General features: G+C 32.1%; 2 protein-coding genes across 2 annotated transcripts in view; one reads left to right on the forward strand and one right to left on the reverse strand.

Annotated features, from left to right (window-relative positions):
- The window catches only part of LOC103047788 (scavenger receptor cysteine-rich type 1 protein M160), a 40,061-nt gene extending 25,779 nt beyond the window's left edge, over positions 1–14,282 (reverse strand). The window contains exons 1-7 of the mRNA XM_049486210.1: positions 14,181–14,282; positions 7,792–8,139; positions 6,479–6,586; positions 5,052–5,258; positions 4,052–4,252; positions 2,039–2,335; positions 272–583 (exon numbers count right to left, since the gene is read on the reverse strand). Coding sequence (XP_049342167.1) covers positions 272–583; positions 2,039–2,335; positions 4,052–4,252; positions 5,052–5,258; positions 6,479–6,586; positions 7,792–8,139; positions 14,181–14,232 — 1,525 coding nt within the window. The 5' untranslated portion in view covers positions 14,233–14,282. The remainder of the gene's footprint in view (positions 1–271; positions 584–2,038; positions 2,336–4,051; positions 4,253–5,051; positions 5,259–6,478; positions 6,587–7,791; positions 8,140–14,180) is intronic.
- si:dkey-8e10.3 (serine/threonine-protein kinase SBK1) overlaps positions 1–21,806 on the forward strand; it is a 426,835-nt gene that overhangs the window by 40,704 nt on the left and 364,325 nt on the right. The gene's annotated exons all lie outside the window — the stretch shown is intronic.

Here is a 21,806-nt window from a genome sequence, read left to right on the forward strand (position 1 = left end):
CTTCTACATTTGGGAGCATTCTTATGAGGATTTACATTTAGTTTTTTTTTTACACACAAATTCTGTTTTTCAGTCATTTCTCATTTTCTGTAAATAAATGCTCTAAATGAGAATATTTTTATTTGGAATTTGGGAGAAATGTTGTCTGTAGTTTATAGAATAAAACAACAATGTTCATTTTACTCAAACATAAACCAGAGAAACTGAAGTGTCTATTAATTATTTGCGCTTTATTGGTCTACATGCTCTATTCCTAGTAAAGATCACACACTTTCACAAACAATATTAACAGATCTCTCATCTGCTTTTGGATCTGATTCCCACTGGTCTCCAAGGCACTGAGAGAGGTCGTTGACGTCTTTATTGCACTTCAGTTTCCACTTCAGGAATGATTTGTCACTTTCGACGAAAACATTATTTTCCCAGCTCTGGAACCCCCCACAGCCAAGCTGTTTGCACACGACGTCTGAACTGTTGTTTGTCCAGTCAGATGAACGTACTCTCCACCACGAACCCTCCAACTTCACCTCGAGTCGTCCTGAGCAGTTACTGTAACCGTCCTGCAGCTGCACCTCCTCCAAGGCTGAAATGACAGGATCAGACAGAAATTGAGAAAATTTAGTTCATTTAGTTCATTTACATTTATTCAGTTTGGCTGCTGATTTTATCAAGAGTGACAGGCGTTGGAGAATAAAACTGAAACACCTGGTTTTAGAGCACAATAATTGATTGTGTTGACGGACAGTTCTGGTGGAAACAGGAGAGTTGAGGTGCACATTGAATTCTGCCGTTATTTGATCAGCCGTGCTTTTTTTATATTTTTGGATACAATCCGGGTTAGCACCCGAACATCCCTTTCAGACAGCTTCCTCTTACAGCGTCCACAGTTAATCCTGTTGGATGTGGTTGGTCCTTCTTGGTGGTATCTCGCTGACATTACCCTGGATACCGTGGCTCTTGATGCATCACAAAGACTTGCTGTCTTGGTCACAGATGCTCCAGCAAGACGTGCACCAACAATTTGTCCTCTTTTGAACTCTGGTATGTCACCCATAATGTTATAGTGTGCATTGCAGTATTTAGAGCAGAACTGTGCTCTTACCCTGCTAATAGAACCTTCACACTCTTACAGCTCTTACTGGTGCAATAATGTGCAATTAATGAAGATTGAACACCAGGCTGCTCCAATTTAGCCATGAAACCTAAAATCCCACATTAAAATCATGACAGGTGTTTAAGTTTCATTCTAGTTTTATTGTCCAACCCCTGTACCTTCAAATCATTTTACATAGGAAAGAGAATTGAGTTTGGAGTTGGGAGTCTTTCCAAAGGCTGTAATTATGGAAGTGTAGAATGGAACCATAGAGCTCTATTTTAGCAATCTATGGAACATCAGTCAATTAAGGAACGCAGAGCTTGATTATTTGGTATCATGAGGACCCCAAAAATACAATTTGCACAGCTCAAAACATACAAAAGCCATTCACTAATTCTCTAAAATACACCATGCCCATCAGTGTAAACATATTCCTAAAATATTAATTGCTATTTTAAAACTTAAACAAAGAGAGTTCAGCTTTTAAACCAGCTTAACCAGACTGACTTTATATTTTTTTGGTTTATTCTCACCCTATGTCTAGTGATGCACCAACACCGGGAGGGTGAAGACTAGCACACGCCTCCTCCGATACATGTGAAGTCAGACTCCGCCTTCTTTTGAACTGCTGCTAATGCTGTAGCATTGCCGAAAAGCATTGCAGTGCTAACGCTTGGAGGAAAATGCAGTGACTCGGTTCTGATACATCAGCTCACAGATGCAGCCTTGTGCTGATCCTCATCACCCTTTTGGAGCGCCATCTACTGTACTGTACCCATCCAGAGAGAGCAAGGCCAACTGTGCTCTCTCAGGGCTCCGGCAGCTGACAGATCTCCCAATCATAATGGGATTGCCTTAGTCCGCTGGACCATTTAGAGCCCTGATCTTCTTTATCTTTAAAACCATCTCTCTCTTTTTACTCAGAAATAATGATGCACATACCTGCACATACAACTTTGGAGGATCTGCAGACTCCAGTTGGTTGACGTTTGAGACAATCCCACAGTGAGTCTTCCTCACCAGTGCAGTCCACCTGGTACAGCTGTTCACCTTGTGAGGTCGTCTTTCCCGTCGAGATTTCGAGTAGTTTCCCAAAACCCAGCTGCTTACAGACCACAGTCCCAATCTGCTTCTGCTCGGTCTCAGTTAAATCACCACTGCACACCAACTTTGGAGTCTCATTCACTTTCACGTAGAGATCCCCAAAACGCTTGTTTGATAACTCCACCTTTACACGGTCTGAAAAGCACAGGAGGAAATTTTACATTCAGTAACTAAATGCAGTTAGTTAAATGCATGTCAAATTCAAGAAATTCAAGAAACTCCAGAACTTCTTGTAGATCCTATGAAATACAAAAAAACACTGATGACCAAAGTATGGTTCTAAACAAAAAATCTAAACTACTCAAAATTAGTCAAAACTCTTAGGACACCCTTTTATTTCAGTCAAACAAAATATGGTAACGATCTGAAGAGATTCAAGAACTGTTGAGTAAATCATTTCACAATGACATTTAACAGTCTAGAAAAGCTTACAAGATCATGTGTAAAGTTTTGGGACTTCAGAGAACCACAGTGTAAGTTATTATTCACTAATGGAGAATGCATGGAACACTGGTGAACCTTCCTAGGAGTGACCGGCCGACCGAAGTTACTTCAAAAGGGCATGGAGAACTCATCCAGGAGGTCACAAAAAGAACCCAGAACATATATAGAACGAACGTTCTATAACGTCCGTTTTGGAGTGGCCTAGTAAAAGTCTGATTAAGATAACATTTAGTTGACATCAACAAGGCCATTAACCCATAGAAACCAAATGTCGCACCTTGGTATCTCAGGTTAATTACTCAGGAATGCCTTCACGCATCAGCATAAACCATATACAGTTAGAAAGGGGGAACCTATTCTTTCTAAAAATCGCATTTCCAGTTATATCTTAGTGCAGTAAAGTATCGGCAAGAAATCCATAAGGAAAAATACCTAATAAATAAGATCTCCTTCACAGTTCCTTGTTGTATTCTTTATTATAACTGCATTATAAATGTATTTGCTCAAAACACATAATCAGCTGTTTTTACATTCACTCTTGGGTCTCTGAGTAAATCACATGATGTCATCAGTGCTACTGATTCCTCAACATGTTGAAAAAACATAATTAAAACATATTTGCAATTTGCTCTAGTCCAGGGGTGTCCAAACTTTTTTTGTTGGGGGCCAGAAGGAGAAATATATTTGAAGCACAACTCTGTAATACAACAAATAATGAAATATACCACTTTAAATAATACATTTTCCTGATTATTTCATTTACACACCATTTTACTTGACTATCTTTATTTTTACAGTGTTGTGTAAACTAAGATTTTTCAAATTGATGTTTAATTTCATGATGTCTCTTAATATAAAACTCCTTAATTACGGCAACTTTTAGACTCTTTGGCCCGTTTCTCTGCGCTAGAAACGCGCACTCTCTCCGCTTTTAGACTCTTTGCTCCGTTTTTCTGCACTAGAAATGCGCACTCTCTCTGCTTTTAGACTCTTTTGCCCCGTTTTTCTGCGCTAGAAATGCGCACTCTCTCCGCTTTTAGACTCTTTGGCCTGTTTTTCTGCGCTAGAAATGCGCACTCTCTCCGCTTTTAGACTCTTTGACCCGTTTCTGACACCTAGCGTTCAAACTTTGAATCTCACATTATAAAAACCTGCTTAACAGCGGGCCAACTTTCATTCTATTTCTAAAATTCCTCGCGGGCCGCTCCAAAAAAGGAAACGGGCCGCAAATGGCCCGCGGGCCGTAGTTTGGACACCTCTGCTCTAGTCTAACCATTTAGGTGTGAATATATTTGAAGTCTATACATTCAAAAACAAGTAAAAAAAAAAAAAAAGAAAAGAAAAACTGGATTTGAAGGACAGAAAGTTTTTATAACCTTGTTTGGGAACCCAGGCTTGCATGCTCACCTATGCATTTGAGGAAGGTTTCAGTGGAGTTGCTTTCGCTTATGTGAGTGGATTTACCACACCTCAGAATTAAGCAAATGTCGTCAGCCATGTTTCTCATATCAGCTTTGAACGGTACAGGATTCCAACTCCCTGTGGTGTTCTTCTGCAGAACTCCACTGCAGAGATCTTCTCCTCCAGAAAGCCGCATTCTTTTGTGTTCTGTTGAGGAAAAGCATGGTTATAACCCATTTTTTTCAACATAAAAAATACGTTTAAATTGTTGTTTTCTGGCTTTAAAGGCTATAATATTCTACTATAAAATCTATATCGCAAATAAATTAAATTAACTAACTATTATTGTATTTTTTATTTCCATTGCATTGGAAGCCAGTGTCTAGTGTTTAATATTTCATATTGACTTTTTTATTTTGTAAACCATCCTTAAACAGAAAAACATTAAATTAGAAAAAAATTACCTGTTACTTTGCCTCAACTGCTCTAGTACTACAGTTTTTTTTTTTTTTTTTCCAATGAAGTGGGCGGGGCCATGTTCACAATATTAACAGCACCCTGGGAGTGATTAAGGGAAAGAGCGTAATCTACCCACCCAGAGAGAGAGGAAGACCAACTGTGCTCTCTCAGGGCTTCGGCAGCTGAGGCAAGCTGCATGACCAGGATTTGAATCAGCGAACTCCAGATAGTGGGATGATAGTGGGGGAAAAAAATGCTGAAATGCAGGAATGGATGTACACTGACAAATGTATTGTGTTGCTTTTAATACGTTTGTGTTGTATTTGGAATTTTAAAAAAGTGTATTTTCGGGGAAGGACACTTTTAAAAAAGGAAATACTTGGGTTTATGTTGGTTTCTTTGCTTGCTTGTGCCGCTGTTGATTGCTAGTGATTTCTCATGCCCTTGTTTGGAGTGTACCTTTGGAAAATCTCAGTTTAAAGGGCCAAAGGTAGCCCTAACACTCCCCCTCTACCCCCCTCTAGTGTTCGTCCCTGTGTTTTCTTACTGGAGCAGATGACGCTGGCCTCTCGTTGGCAGTCGTTGGACTTCCTGTTGACCCAGTCCACACACTGCCACGACAACATTTTGTTTCCGATGCAGCTGAGAGGGGGGGTGTAGGTTCTCGGCTTTCCCTGGAAGGTTCCTGGTTTTGGGATCTTGTGATGTTTCCCACAATCCAGCTCTTCACACACCATATCTGCTGTGGCTTCATCTGTGTGAGGGAATTATTTTGCTTATTAAAAATGTTTTAATCATGGAGATCAGTGAGATCAGATTATTTGACGGGACCACTTTAAAATAAGACTACCTTTATAAAGGGTTTATAAATGGTTTACAATGAGTTTATTGATGGTTACTAATTAGGTTGTAAATGCCTTAAAAATCAATAATAATCAGTTATAACACATACGTAGAAAGGGCAACAATGACAAGTTGTTTGCCAAATACTGTTGCCCTTTCTATGTATGTGTCATAACTGATTATTAATGATTTTTAAGGCATTTACAACCTAATTAGTAACCATTAATAAACTAGTTGTAAACCATTTATAAACCCTTTATAAAGGTAGTCTTATTTTAGAGTGGAACCAATTTGACTTACAAGCGTGGATGAATAGGTAGGACAGGGGAACAGAAGTTATCCAAAAGCAGTGTGTAAGACTCGTGGAGGAGAACATGATGCAAAGATGTATGAATAATAAACCTGTGTGAACTTGTTTTATTTGCGTTATTTGAGGTCTGAAAGCTCGGCATCTTTTTTTCTCATTTTCTGCAAATAAATGCTCTAAATGGCAACATTTTTATTTGGAATTTGGGAGAAATGTTGTCTGTAGTTTACAGAATAAAACAACAATGTTTATTTTACTCAAATATTAACCTATAAATAGCAAAATCAGAGAAACTGATTGAGAAACTGAAGTGGACTCAGCTGTAGTTTCATCTGTTCAGTGCCAAAAAAAAAAAAAACACTACAGAGAAAAAAGTGCATTGCTTTTCCTCACTAACATGCAGAATACGTGCCTATTACACTATTACATTTCACTGCACTTGACCTCTTTATTGAAAAAAAATATATAAAATAATTTGCATTTTTAAACCCAAACGATAAATTAGTGTCAGAATTGCACTTAAAATGCAATCAGCTCAACTGCACTGTATTGCACTGTGTGGTTTTTCTGCCGATGTTTAAAAGTGAATCACAATGCACAGGATTGCATTTCGTCTAGGAGCAGCCAAGAATTCAAGCCACAATGAAATGTAATGGCTAAGGTGTCCCAGGTGGTTGCTATGGTGTTACTATGTGGAAAGAGGGCCCGGGCATTTATTAATCCATCATTGCATTTACCCATTCACACACACACACACACACACACATACACACAAGCAATGATAATAGAAGTTAATACGTATGACTAAAGAATGCAAAACTCACTCCAGTTATCGTTGCACACGCTGACTGTACCGTCTGGGGTGTTGAACTGGACAACTCCGGCACACTCATCCGTATATCCAATCGTGTTCAGAGACAAACTGATTTTCCCTGAAATTAAAACAGAGGAAAAAACAAAATGCATATTTTAACTGTATAATTCTATCTCAATTTTTTCATTATTTTTAACATTTTCTACATTGTAAATTGAATCTAAAGTCATTTAAACTATGAAGAAACAAAGTGTTAAACAAAGCAGAATATGTTTTATATTTTACATTCTTCTAAAATATGCACCTCTTGCTTAGATAGAGAAAGAATTAGAAGGTGTGTCGAAATCTTTAACAGGTACTGTATTACATTTGGAAAAAACATTTAAAGGGTTAACATTTATTTATAGTTTAAAATAAAAAAACAAGAAGTTATTCAAACAACCTAAACCTTATACAACAATCAATTTAATTTTACTTCGAGAACCAAAAAAGTGCTCATCCCCACAGTGATGTGAAATATATTGAATTAATAATATATTTGTTCTTTTATAATTTAATGGCAGTGATCTTCACATGATTATCATACATATGATTAATTTATTTACAATTAGAGCCTTAACAAACTGAACTCTGTCCTACTATAATGAGAATGACAAGTTTTTTTATTTAACAAAGATATATTTTTTTGTTTATCTGAGAGAAAGAAGCTAAATCTTTATATATAATATATAATATATATACGTATATATATATATATATATATATATATATATATATATATATATATATACATATATACGTATATATATATATATATATATATATATATATTATATATTATATATAAAGATTTAGCTTCTTTCTCTCAGATAAACATAAACATATATACGTATATGTTTATATACGTATATATATATATTAGAAAAAAACTTTCATTCTACTAATTAGTTTTAGTGTATTTTCTGTGTATATTTAAGCAATAATACATGAGAGGGAGTGTTATAATGTCAGCGTTAAAGAGGAGGAGAAAATAGGATCTGTTTGGTTATAAACACTCCGCCAGTTAAAATAGTTCCATTGCTGCTCTTCTCTTTTCTGTTTGTAGCTGCTGTGCTGTTTGGCTTGTAAGCGCTGCATCGTTGCTAGGTTACCTGGTTGCCTGTATGTGGCGGAGTAATACATGGAGAGCATTGCTTACAGTGCATTAGCGGCTGATAACGGCACTCATAGAACCGCTCTCAGCCAATCACACTGCAGGATCGGAACTAACTGTGGTATAATATGCAAAATTATAAGTAGAATATTGAAATACATCACTTATACCTGCGCATTCCACCACTATGTAGTCACGCTCTCTGTTGCACTCGGGAAATTTCGACTTCTTCTTGGCTTTGCAGTCCCATATGCTGCTCTCTGATCCGTTGCACTCCACCTCGTCCATCCACATGGTGGTGGGTGGGGGGAAGTCTCGGTTGATTATGGGGAGGTTGTTGAGTTGGTTGGAGTTGATGTGTTTACCACAGCCCAGAGATTTGCACACTACCAAACCGTTTGCGTTGGCGTTGGCGTTCCACTGATGGTGGCACACCGAGCCCCACTCGCCCTCATAGTAAACCTCCAAACGGCCCCTGCATGGACTATCGGTTCCCCGCAACACTGTCCTGATCCTCTCTGTAGGGGAGAATACATAAATATACACAATCATACATAATCGTACACTGATTTGATAAAACAAAATATATATAAATAAATAAATAAATAAATATATTTTTATAAATATATAAAAAATCTGTTAAACAATTAATCAAATATATATTATCAATAAATATAAATATAATAAAAATATATATAAAAATATAAATAAAATATTGAAATTGAAAATGACTAATATGTAATTAACTACATATAATGTTAACAAATTATTTGTCAATTTAATCGTTTATTTCTCATTTTTAAGTAATTCATTCTTTATTTGTTTATTAATGTAACGTTGCCACACAGGAAAACATGTTTAAAAATCTCAACATATAAATATTAAATGTATAATTCATATTATATTTAAATATGTTAAATAAATCAAAAATTTAATTTTGCATCAATATATTTATATTTATCTTTCAAGATAAATAAATGTGTAGACCTGTTTTATATCCCAAGAGTTTTCTTCTGTAAAATATTCAACAAAAATAACATAATACATATATATTTAACCTTGCAAATATAAAGATTAACATTTAAAATATTATTTGTTGTATTTTTAGGTTTGTAAGATTTGTTTAGGTTAGTCATGATTTAATGTTATCAGATATGCTGGTTGATTTTTTACATGTAAAACATGTTTTTATATAATATATTAATTCATTATAATGCTATTGCACTACATGCATAAATGCTTTTAACTGAACTAAGGGCTTCTGGTGTCACAGTGTCATACGTACATATTAAAGTGAATGATAAATATATGATATATGATATAGATATTAAATTAGATTTAGTATTGTATTAAAGAAACACAGTGCTATATGGTTTAGAATATATATATATATATATATATATATATATATATATATATATATATATATATATATATATATATATATATATATATATATATATATATATATAATGAAGTGTAATCCCTGGTTTCTGAGTTAGTAACAGTTTTGAGCTGAGCGTCTGTATCTGAGTGTATTCAGTAGTTGGTCAGTGGAAAGTCTGAGAGCTGGTTGGTTAACCACAGACTCTGCTGGAGCTCTGCTGCATCTTATCAGCTCAGAGCTTCTGTCAGAGCTGCAGATCAGCGCAGATTTACTGATTAAAAAAAACATATTATCACCATCTTTACCCCCCACCAATACCCCCAACACACACACACACACCCTCCATCCCCTCCAGCAGCACTTTCAGTTAAACCACAGCTCTGCTCAAAACCCTGAGTGAGGGGAATTAAATAATAAGGTCAATCTGACACCTGTGAGTAAAGTACTACGATTTCTAAACCATTTCTGAACCATATATAAATGTATGTATATATGTGTATGTATATATATATATATATATATATATATATATATATATATATATATATATATATATATGTATGTATATGTATACACATAAACATATACACACATACATATATATATATATATATATATATATATATATATATATATATATATATATATATATAATATATATATATATATATATATATATATATATATATATATATATATATATATATATTTAACAATGATATATTATAAACTTTATCTGAGAGAAAGATGCAAAATCTTTATATATAAAATATATATATACAGTGGCATGTAAAAAAAGTATTTATTTTTTGTTTTTGCATTTTTCTCAATTAATATTTTTTTCAAAAAAATAATCCATATATATATATATTTATATTTAATATATGAATAGTCAAAAAGGCAACAACTATATATATATATATATATGGTCAAAATATAAATATTGATTTTCAAATATATTTGGCAATATAAATTGTCAAAAAGGCAAAAAAAAAAAAAAAAAAAAATATATATATATATATATATATATATATATATATATATATATATATATATATATATATATATATATATATATATATATAGTTGTTGCCTTTTTGACAATTTAATATATTTATATTAAAAATATATATATAAAAAAAATTGTCCCCTACAGATTTATTTTGTTTTTGCTTTTTTTGTCAATTAATATTTTTTCAACAAAGTCAACATGAGTAAATATAAAAAGCGCTTTTTTAATTATGATTTTATTCATTTAAGGAAAAAAGAAATATCCAAATCAATCTAGCCCTGTGTAAAAAAAAAGTGTTGGCCCTCTAAATCTAATAACTTGGTTGTTACAAAATTATTACAATATTATATAATAATAATGATTTAATTATTTCTCATTCAAATAATGTATTTGTAATTATATGTAATTATGTTTTTTCATCATTTATTTATATGATATGCAAAAATCAGAATACAAAAAAAAGATGAAATAGTATAAAATCTGTTCCCTGTGCGTGCAATGTTTTATCTTACAGATCTGCAATAAAGCATCTATCGGTAAACACAAAAAAAAATCTGGTGTTTTTGATAAATATATTAAAAACACTAAATATATTAAATATGTATTTAAAGAAAAAAAATGAGCAACAAGCGACATCAAAGTAGAAGTGCAAAAAAATTATTAATTAAACCAAGTAAATGTAAATCTAAGAACAGCAAATCTGTAATTTACTAGTGTTATACTTTGATCTTTATAGAATCTATAACAAAATATATCAGTTGTACATGTTAAACAAATGTAATGCAGGTATATACTCTGAATATACCTTTCAGTACATTAATCAGTATCAACTGATTTTGTAAAAGATGTGTGAAAGAGTGTGAATGGTACCTGTTAATATTATATAATACTGTAATGTTGAGTAATAAAAAATAATATTAGTCATATAAAACTGCATTTAAAATAAACTTTACACAGCCGCTTAATCCTTAAATAATAATCTTTTGTTTATAAAAATGTAAATAAAGACCTGAATCATCACTTTATAACCTGATTAATCGGAAAATTGGAAAAGTATGTGTCACTGGTCCACATGCTTACTTTATAAGTCATTTGTCCTGTTTTTTTTTTTTTTTATCTAAAAGGATTCAGTATATTACAGTAATATAAAAATAAGATATAAAAATAAAATCATCATTTGAGTCTTTGCATAGGTTTAAACCATAAAAGGTAATTTGCCTCAAGAAAGACACTTTTAATCTCTTACTTATTCTTTTAGTTGAACAGTATACTGCAGTAAATATGAATGAATAAAATAAACATATAAATGTTTATTTATTTATTATTAAACATAAGAGTTCCTGAGTAATTCTTGGCTCAACCTTACAGATCTAGAAAAAAAAAACTTTAATTCATTTGAAACATTTTAATTATACTGTGCTTTTAATTTCTTAAAGAACCTCTTAGTTGAACAACTATTACAAATATTAATAAAATAAATAAAAAGTACAGTATAATGGAAAATCAAATTAAATTAAATTAAATTAAAACCCTATTAACACCTATTAACCTGATTAATTTAATTTAAAACAGTTCAGCCAAAAAATCAATTTTAAAATTAGAAAACCTTTTTATCGCTGGACATAAAAATAAAAAAAAATCTGCTACAACATTTATTTATTCATTTATTTATTTATTTATTCATCAATGTAATTGTCTTTTGTTTAAATTTAATTGTATCATATATCACCATTTCTCCCAGCCCTAATACTTTTAATAAAACATTTTAAAAAATCAAATAATTTTTTATACTATATCAAGATCCAGTAAACTAACAATTTTATCTTTACAGTTTGTTAGTTATTGTTTTCAAAAAGGAAAAATTAAATAAAAAGTTTCTATACCAATTAAAGTATTTTTACTTGACCTACAGATTTCAGACAATTTATTAATGTAATTTTATTTCTAAGAATACATTTAAAAAAAATAAATAAATCAACTCTGTGTTTGTTTTTCAACAATGTTAATTTTTCATCACGTCTTTTTTCTCATTTTTAAACATTTTCTTATTGTAAAGGTTCAGCAGTGAAAAAGTAACTGAGAATTCATTAATACAAGTTTTAAAAAAAAAAACATCTTTTTAAGTTCCAGCCAAGATCTATTCAAACTATGAATCTAAACTTTATTTTAGATTTTAATAAAAAAAATCTCTATTTTTTAGTAACTAATAAAAATATATAAATAAAATAAATTAAAGTAGAAATAAAATTTTATCCAGTTTAATTGGTCACGTTTAAAGCAAAACTTTCTTTCTTTTACTCACTACTCATTTTTTCTTGAGTTAAAAAAACACTTTATTATTAGGAAAAAAGTATGTACCGCTGGTCCACATGCATACTTTATAAGTCATTTATCCCACTTTTTCTAGAATTCAATATTTAACAATGATATAAAGATAAGATTAAAAAATAGGTACAGGTATAAACCATAAAAGCAACTGTTTTATAAAATATATAAACTTTCCATTATGAAGATGTTCTATAACGTTTATAAAGTTTAAAATTTAAAAATTGGAATGTTAATTCTGTGGTATTGTTTTAAATAACACATTTAGGCACCAATATTTAAAGAACAATTCTTTATTTAAAGGCTCTATATTTATAAAAGTTTTTATTTTCTTGATCCAATATGATTAGTATGATCAGGAATCAAGAATTATTCGGGAACCTTCCTTTTTAAAAGAAAAAATATATAATGATATTATATATATTTTATAAAGGTCAAAATAAAATTATATTTATTTTACTTAGTGCCTCTTTTTTGATATTGTTTTAAAGAATATTTTTGGTGACAAAATAAACTCTTTTAATTCATTGGTGCTTACAGAACCACTGTGTCAAATAAAATAATATAAAATAATCATTTTAATCTACTTTTATTGAAAATAATCATTAAAGTGTAAAGTAATTTAATAAAAAGATTCAATATTAATTTAGCTATTTGTACATTCAGAATTTAAAATAATCTTATTTTTTATACATCCTGCTTTTAAAGTATAAATAACTAAGATACTAATAACTACTAAAAGTCAATTTACATTGTAAAGTGGATCTATAAAAAGACATACTTTATATATAAACAAAATAAAAAATTAAATAGAAGTATCTTCTCAATATATTTTTGGCGCCAAAAAAGAAAAAAAACTGTCTTCCTAAAGAACGTCTCCGTGGAAAATCCACTACTGTTAATGAAGAACTTTAGAACTACAATATAATATAATTTAATATAAAATAAAGGTTCTATATTAACTATAGTAGTACTATGCCAAGATACCCATTAAAGAATTAAAAAAAAAATATTAAATAAGTTTCAGATTGACAGGATCATGATTTTCCACAAAATACAAATGAAATACAAAAAACCTAAACAGCTTAAGATTCTATAAAATAGGTAAAAAATTATGTTTTAATTTTTTTTTTATTGTTATTTGCACAATGAGGTAAAGTACGCATATTTGGCCTTAATCAAGCTTGCAGCACTTGAAGTCAAGTGATACTTAATGTATGTTTTAAAGGTTTAAAATAAATACATAAATATATATATATATATATATATATATATACATATATTTTTAAAATATTTTTTATAATTTATTTTTTTTCCATCTTTATGTAACTTAAAAATCTATTTTTTTTCTTTAAATGTGAATCTGATTGACAGTTGATAATATAAAAAAGTGGTCTTTTGTTACAGGAAACCTTTTTTTAAATACACATCTTAAGAAAAGTTGTAAAAAGTAAAAAAAAAAAGCTATTTTAAAGTATAATTCATGTGTTGTTTTGTGTATAATTTTGTATTAATTGTCAAAAAATAAATGTGTTTATTCAATTTTAACTGTTCACTAAAAGTAAATCATCTTACTTTCTCTCATTACATGTTTTCTTCATTTTAGAAGTAAAAAAAAAACACTTTATAATATAAAAAACACTTTATAGTTTAGGAAAAAAAGTATGTCTCATTAGTTCACATCTATACTTTACTTTAAATTATTTGTCCCACAATTATTTATCTAGAAGGATAAATAATTCTAGAAGTATTAAACGTGTGTGAATAATACATAATAAGTAATAATAAGATAAAACAAGCTTTTTTATAGGTTTAAACCATAAAAGATAACTCACCTGGTTGAGCTTGAACACCTGCTATCAGTAAGTATATAAACAGGAACCACATGATGAGTGAAGAGAGAGAGAGAGAGCAGGACGGAGGACGAGTGAGAGAAAAGAGAAAGAGAGAAAAGTCAATTTCACCTGCTTATAAATGCTGAGTGATGTCATACATCGACTCGCCGTACGACTTTATCTTAATATGGAATTAATATCAGATTATTCTTATTTAAAAAAAGAAAAAAGAAAAAGAAATATATATATATTCTAAAGTATATTGATTGTGAATCATAAATCAAGTTTTTTGGGGGTCTATTTGTGTCTATTATAAAATTAATTTATTCTTTTTTTTTATCCTTTTCTTCCTTACTAGTCTGTATGGGGACTGAAATAGGGATGGGACATATGATTAAAATGTTATATTATATTTAGTAATGTATTTTTTTGTAATCTTTTTTATCTTTTGTATCTTTTTTGCAATAGAAGTTTTTTTTCAATCTGCCCTATTTACATGCTTTGTAATAAAGCTTTAAAAAATCCACAATTTCCACAATAATTAAAAGCAAATTATAAAAGCAATGAAACAAATTATACCAAGCTAATATAAGATAATAATATATTGAATAAAGTGTTGAAGTAACTCCTACAAAGCAGGGCTGTGCAAAATTTAAAATTTCATATATTAATTAAATTCAATGAATACATTTGAATTAGAATTACAGAAAAATGGAATTGAACTGAATGGAATTTAAAATTTAAAATTTAAGTATATGATTTTTTTTTTAAACATAATTGTTAATACACTTGAAGTATATTGTAAATGTACTAATTTACAGTGGCAAGAAAAAAAAAAAGTTTCTGCCCCCTTACCGGCTTTTTTTTGTTTTTATTTTATTTTATCTTTTTTTTTATTTACACTTTTTAGATTATCAAACAAACTTAAATATAAGACAAATATATCTTGAGTAAATATAAAAAGCACTTTTTTCTGCATTATGATTTAATTTATTAAAGGACAAAAACTATCCAAACCAATCTAACCTTTTGTAAAAAAAAAAAAAATATATATATATATATATATATAATACGTTTTTGGCTGTGATTAATCACACTTTTTGAAAAGCTGTGTTCAATTTCACTACTAACCACTACTTTAATTTTACTACTACCAGAACTGTAGAATCAAGAAATCACTTAAATAGAACCTGTCTGACAACATAAAGCAGATAAAATATCTCATTAAAAAGCAGCACATTATGCCATGATCTGAAAAAAATCATTAAAAACAAAATAATTAATTGTATATTTTTTTAATAAAGGTTATAAAGTCATTTCTAAAGCTTTTGGACTCCAGAGAACCACAGCGATTCACTATTATTCACTAATGGAGAAAACATGGAACACTGGTGAACCTTCCCAGGAGTGGCTGGCCGACCAAAATTACTCCAAAAGGGCATGAAGAACTCATCCAGGAGGTCCCAAAAGACCTGGGCCATGCAGCACTGTGTATTCTTATAAGATATATTTAATCGAAAACATACTTTTAGTATTCTTCATTTAAATTCTTAATTTAAAACATACTTTAAACTCTTATGCTTACGCTCTTTAGTCAGTAATCTGGTCAATTTTTTTGCAGCTTGCAGCTAAACGCTGGTGTTACTAAATATTTCCAGGCCGCAAATCGCCTGTGAAGAAATAAGCAGGTGTGTAGGAAACAAGTGAGTGCGCTGCGGTTTAGTGGTTTCTCAGAGTAAAGCGAGAGATATGAGCGAGTGAGAAAGAGTGAGAGAGCATTGCGCGAATGCTGAAGCTTTTAAACCAGTATTAGATATGACAGTTTTTCTCAGCAGCTTGATCCCACATGCAGTCAGACTGAAACCTCAAAAATAATGTATTTTTTTTAGTGGAGCTTCAGCTTCTTGAAAAGGGGTTAATTCCTTATGCATAACTTTTATCATATCCTAAAGTAGTTTACTGTTTGGTAATTATTATATTTTTGTTTAAAGTTAGTAGTTAGTAGTTGCAAAAACTAGGTTGCATCGCTATTGAGACAGACGGTAAAATTTTCAAGGCAGCTTATTGAACTAGATTTTTAAAGTTTTGAGGTCAACTATTTTTTTTTTTTGAAGAAAACTAACAACAGTTATGCCAATTAGAAATATTTAGTTATATAATTTCAGAACCTATTTATTTGTATAGTTCAAATATTAAATCTCAACTTCTGTGTTGAGAAAAATCTGTGTTTTTAGTCGGTCTACAACATGTGTATTTTAAGTTTTGCTGACTATCCTTTAGGAACAACAAAAAAAAATAAAATATATATAGGTAATATAGGTATACCAATGAAATGCTTTACATTAATCAAAATTATCCAGTGGGTGCCCCACCATATTTTTATTAATTTAATGTAGCATCTGGCAATCTTATTCTCAGTCATATAAATTGACAATTAATGCAAATGTAATCAGGTGGTACAACTATAGTAACTTGCTCTTATAGCCTACAACACTGAGATCACTGGCTATAGATTATTATTATACAACAAATACAGTATATAAATCCCAAGAGAAGCAGCAGCAGCAGCAGCTTGGGGGGAATGACTACACACTGATGGTGAGTAAAAGCTGGGAGGACACGCCCAATATGCAAATAGCATAAGCGACATCAGGTGTCGTACTGAGCATGTGCAGTAGTGCCGAGTAGTTGGCTGGGCCTCAACTAGGGTTCACACAGAGACTGTAAAAAAGATGGACGCCGTGTCTCCGTTCCCATTCATTCAATGAAAATGAAGCCAAAATCTTCCGCCATGTTGGCGATCCTGCCACCTGATTCTGCGCAGTAGAGACCAGAGGAGGGAGAAAGACTGTGGAGAGCTCCTACTCATTTAAATAACCCCGCCCCCGAGGGCTGCCTCGCGGTCACAGACTGCAGAGCGGGGCGGAGCGGAGCTGACGGTCAGTTATTGGTCCCGCCCATAACCAGCCCTTTTACCATAACCACACCTTTTTTGAATAGAGCTGAATAACGTTTTAAAAACCGAATTCTGTGAGGATATAAAATTTAACAATATAAGCAGAGGTTACACTAGCTGCTGCATTTAAATAATGGAGGTAGAATTACAGTATATTAGAAAAAAACTTGATTGGAAGTTGTCTGTTTTGCCATTGAAACCTATGGGGATGGGTGGGGTTACACAGCTTTCTGCAACCGTACAGCAGGGGGCGCCCGACCTGTGGTGGCTTCACTTTTAAGAGACGATGCTCTGTCCAGCTATATACAGTCTATGGGTTCACACTACAATTGGTAAATTTTGCCAATCAGACCAAATTTTAACAAGAAATTTAATTATGTCAGTTGAGGCAATTACTTTGATATATTTTAGAGAGCAACTCAATATTTTTTCAGCTGATTAAAAAATGACATTAAGGAGAACAACTTTAAGTAGCTGACTTTAAATAGCAATGCAAAGTTAATGTTAAAAGTGAATAGAACTATTGCATAGTGACTGTTTCTACCCTCCACTAACTCACCATCAGTGTGTAGTCTTGCCAAAAAAGGGCACCTTACTTTCTGCATTTAGTTAATACCCAGTAAAAAACATTTACCATTATTTATTAAAACCTCCTAAATACGTATAGCTATTGCTTATTTAGACAAGACTGCTGCCCAATATATAGTACTGTAAATATAAAATATCTATATAATTCACTTCACCTCACAGTGGTTTCAGTGTTGATTGTACTCTGTTATATGAGAGGAAACCACATCCACTGTAAACGTAGAACAGGGTAGACGCTGATTTTGAAGTGGTTTCGAGGTTTGCATTGATGCAGATTGTTGCAGATTGTTGCCCTGTATTGTATTGTGCATTGTTTTATTCATTGTGTTTGTTTGAGCTGCATAAAAACGGTTAACCAGACACAGTTCTGACATTCAAAATTTAAATCAATGGTATTAAAAAGCATATATATTGCTTTTGTTGTAATAATTGTCTCTACTGTCTAGAAAAGGCATCCTAATGATTTAACTCTTCTATGAAATACTTCTATACTTCTATAATAATTTTACTTAAAGTGTCAGAGTGTCCCAGTACAGTCTCATAAAGTGTGTGTGTGATTTGATTGAATTTAATCAACACTAGATGGCATAGTAGACCAGCATGTGGCTCAGAACCTTAAACATCAACCCATTCCCAGACTCAAGACCTGAATGGTCTTTTTTTAAAGTCTTGAAAATTGTGAAATCACCTTTTTACAACTAGAAAACATAATGGCATTAGGTCATTTTTTACTAGGTTTCTAAGCTAAAGGTTTCAAAACCCACGAGACATTTAAAAAACATGTTTAAAACCACAAAGTCCACTAATTTATTTGATTTTCGCTCAAAAAAAGTCTTTATTTTAAAGAAATGGTTGACTGCACGTTCTAATAATTGATATTTATAGTGGAAAAAATCATTCCTGTTACTTTTATGTTTTGAGTAACAGAAATTAAAGTAACAGGACTGAGTTTTTAGCATAGAATTAGCATAAACATTTAAAAAAAAATAGCTATATGGCAGCTATGCTCATAGCATTAGGACACTTTAAAATAAACAGATAATATCTAAGAATTAATTTAGGTAACAGGACTGAGTGTTGAGATTGAGCTCCTCGGTCATTGTTGCAATAAGTTGGTCTTCCCATGATCTTCAGAAGAACCAGCTGATGTCACTTCCTGTTGTAGATGTGACTTCCTGTTGTAGAACGTTCCAGATGTTTCAGATGATCAGGGTAATTACGGGTGTTACGGTAACAGAACTAAGTGAAACCCAGGGAAACGACTAAATGTGTATTTTAACTTAAATATTATGGATTTATTATAAAAAAATAACTCTCCGAAGGATTTTAATAAATATATTTCATGGTAAAGTTTATAGTTAGAGAGGTAACGGGGGACAGGTGACAAATTATACATTTTTCATTGTTCTACGTTGTTTTTATTAATGTTTTAATTACATATCTTACTTTTGCAATTAGGTCAATGTACAATAAACTTGAAGAAAAAAAAAATATATATATATATATTATATCTTTTAGTAGACGTGACGCTACATCATGTGTATGCTAATCTGCGCTAAAGCTATGATGTAGGAAAGGAAATGATAATCGGCTGCATTAGCTGAGAGCTGCCTGCCCGGCTTACCGTCCTCCACCTGAGGGACAAATCCTCTTATTCATGATGATTCAAGAACTTCTACAGGAAGTCTCACATGTAATTTAACCATGGTTTGAAGAAACACTTCAGCTCTATGTAATCTCTACCTGCTGTACGCTGACATGCCAAAGTAACTTTCAGGGTGCAAAATATACAGTGATAATTGAAGGAGGTCAAGTTTTTAGTAAAGTTTTAAGGTTCTTTAGTGAACTAGTGAAGTCGCCTCAATTTCTGAAAATTAAATTAATATTCTACTCAAAAAAATTTACTTCAATATTTCAATATTTGAGTTTAAAGTGGAAATACTTAAAACATATCTCCCTTCCACCTTAAACATATCTGTCTCCCTTCCACCTTAAAACCTATTTCCCTTCCACCTTAAAATATTAAAATATTTCCTTTCCACCCTAAAACATATCTTCCTTCCACCTTAAAACATATTTCACTTCTGCCTTAAAATATTTTTCCTTTCCACCTTAAAACAAATCTTACTTCCTCCCTAAAATGTATTTTGCTTTCAGCTTAAAACATATCCCCCTTCCACCTTAAAACATATCTACCTTCCACCTCAAAACATATCTCCCCTCCACCTTAAAATATATTTCTCTTCCAACTTAAAAAATATTTCCTCTCACCTTAAAACATGTCTCCCTTCCACCTTAAAACATATTTCCCTTCCGCCTTAAAACATATCTCCCTTCCGCCTTAAAACATATCTATGTCTCCATTCCACCTTAAAAATATTCCCTTGCACCTTAAAATGGTGCATATGTCACATACACTCCACACAAAACTAAACCTGGATTCTTATCTGAATAATCTGTTCCACCTGTGCCTAAAAACACATATTCATCTTGAAGCCTGGATGTGTTTAAGTCTTAATCAGGGGAGTCACACCATCCCATACCAATTAAACAGCACAGCAATCCATGAAATCCTTTAAAAATTTTAATGCACAGCTTATATTTTGTGAAAATATCAATATTTAAAGAGGACTTTTAATTGTTATCGCATAATCTGATAAGAGTTGCTAAGAAAGAGCTAAGAAAGATAAACTGAAAGAGACTGTGGGTTCTGCTACTAAGGCAACTGCTAAAAGTATCGCTCAATCTCGCTTTGAAGTGCAAGCTTTGCATCTAATCATATTTCCTTTGGCTGGAGATGCAGCAAATCAATAACTCCTGATAGATTCACTTGTTTAAAAAACTCACACAAGGCAATAATATACAGACTCAGTCCTCCAGCTCCACATGAAGTTTGGAGGTCTGTAGTGATTGACTTAAAGATAGTGAGAGATTCTCCTGATCTGGTAGTAGAAGGTAGTTAGTTGGAGGTGTTAGGAGAGTAAGAGCTCTTTGAAGAGCTCTGTCTTCAGGAGTTTATTAAAGATAGTGAGAGATTCTCCTGATCTGGTAGTAGAAGGTAGTTAGTGTGTTAGAGGGGTTAGGAGAGTAGGTGCTCTTTGAAAAGCTCTGTCTTCAGGAGTTTATTAAAGATAGTGAGAGATTCTCCTGATCTGGTAGTAGAAGGTAGTTAGTGTGTTAGAGGTGTTAGGAGAGTAAGAGCATTTTGAAGAGCTCTGTCTTCAGGAGTTTATTAAAGATAGTGAGAGATTCTCCTGATCTGGTAGTAGAAGGTAGTTAGTTAGAGGTGTTAGGAGAGTAAGTGCTCTTTGAAGAGCTCTGTCTTCAGGAGTTTCTTAAAGATAGTGAGAGATTCTCCTGATCTGGTAGTAGAAGGTAGTTAGTGTGTTAGAGGGGTTAGGAGAGTAGGTGCTCTTTGAAAAGCTCTGTCTTCAGGAGTTTATTAAAGATAGTGAGAGATTCTCCTGATCTGGTAGTAGAAGGTAGTTAGTGTGTTAGAGGTGTTAGGAGAGTAAGAGCATTTTGAAGAGCTCTGTCTTCAGGAGTTTATTAAAGATAGTGAGAGATTCTCCTGATCTGGTAGTAGAAGGTAGTTAGTTAGAGGTGTTAGGAGAGTAAGTGCTCTTTGAAGAGCTCTGTCTTCAGGAGTTTCTTAAAGATAGTGAGAGATTCTCCTGATCTGGTAGTAGAAGGTAGTTAGTTAGAGGTGTTAGGAGAGTAAGAGCTCTTTGAAGAGCTCTGTCTTCAGGAGTTTATTAAAGATAGTGAGAGATTCTCCTGATCTGGTAGTAGAAGGTAGTTAGTTAGAGGTGTTAGGAGAGTAAGTGCTCTTTGAAGAGCTCTGTCTTCAGGAGTTTCTTAAAGATAGTGAGAGATTCTCCTGATCTGGTAGTAGAAGGTAGTTAGTTAGAGGTGTTAGGAGAGTACGTACTCTTTGAAGAGCTCTGTCTTCAGGAGTTTATTAAAGATAGTGAGAGATTCTCCTGATCTGGTAGTAGAAGGTAGTTAGTTAGAGGTGTTAGGAGAGTAAGTGCTCTTTGAAGAGCTCTGTCTTCAGGAGTTTATTAAAGATAGTGAGAGAT

The sequence above is a fragment of the Astyanax mexicanus genome, chromosome 12, assembly GCF_023375975.1.
Source record: "Astyanax mexicanus isolate ESR-SI-001 chromosome 12, AstMex3_surface, whole genome shotgun sequence".
Classification (NCBI taxonomy): domain Eukaryota; kingdom Metazoa; phylum Chordata; class Actinopteri; order Characiformes; family Acestrorhamphidae; genus Astyanax; species Astyanax mexicanus.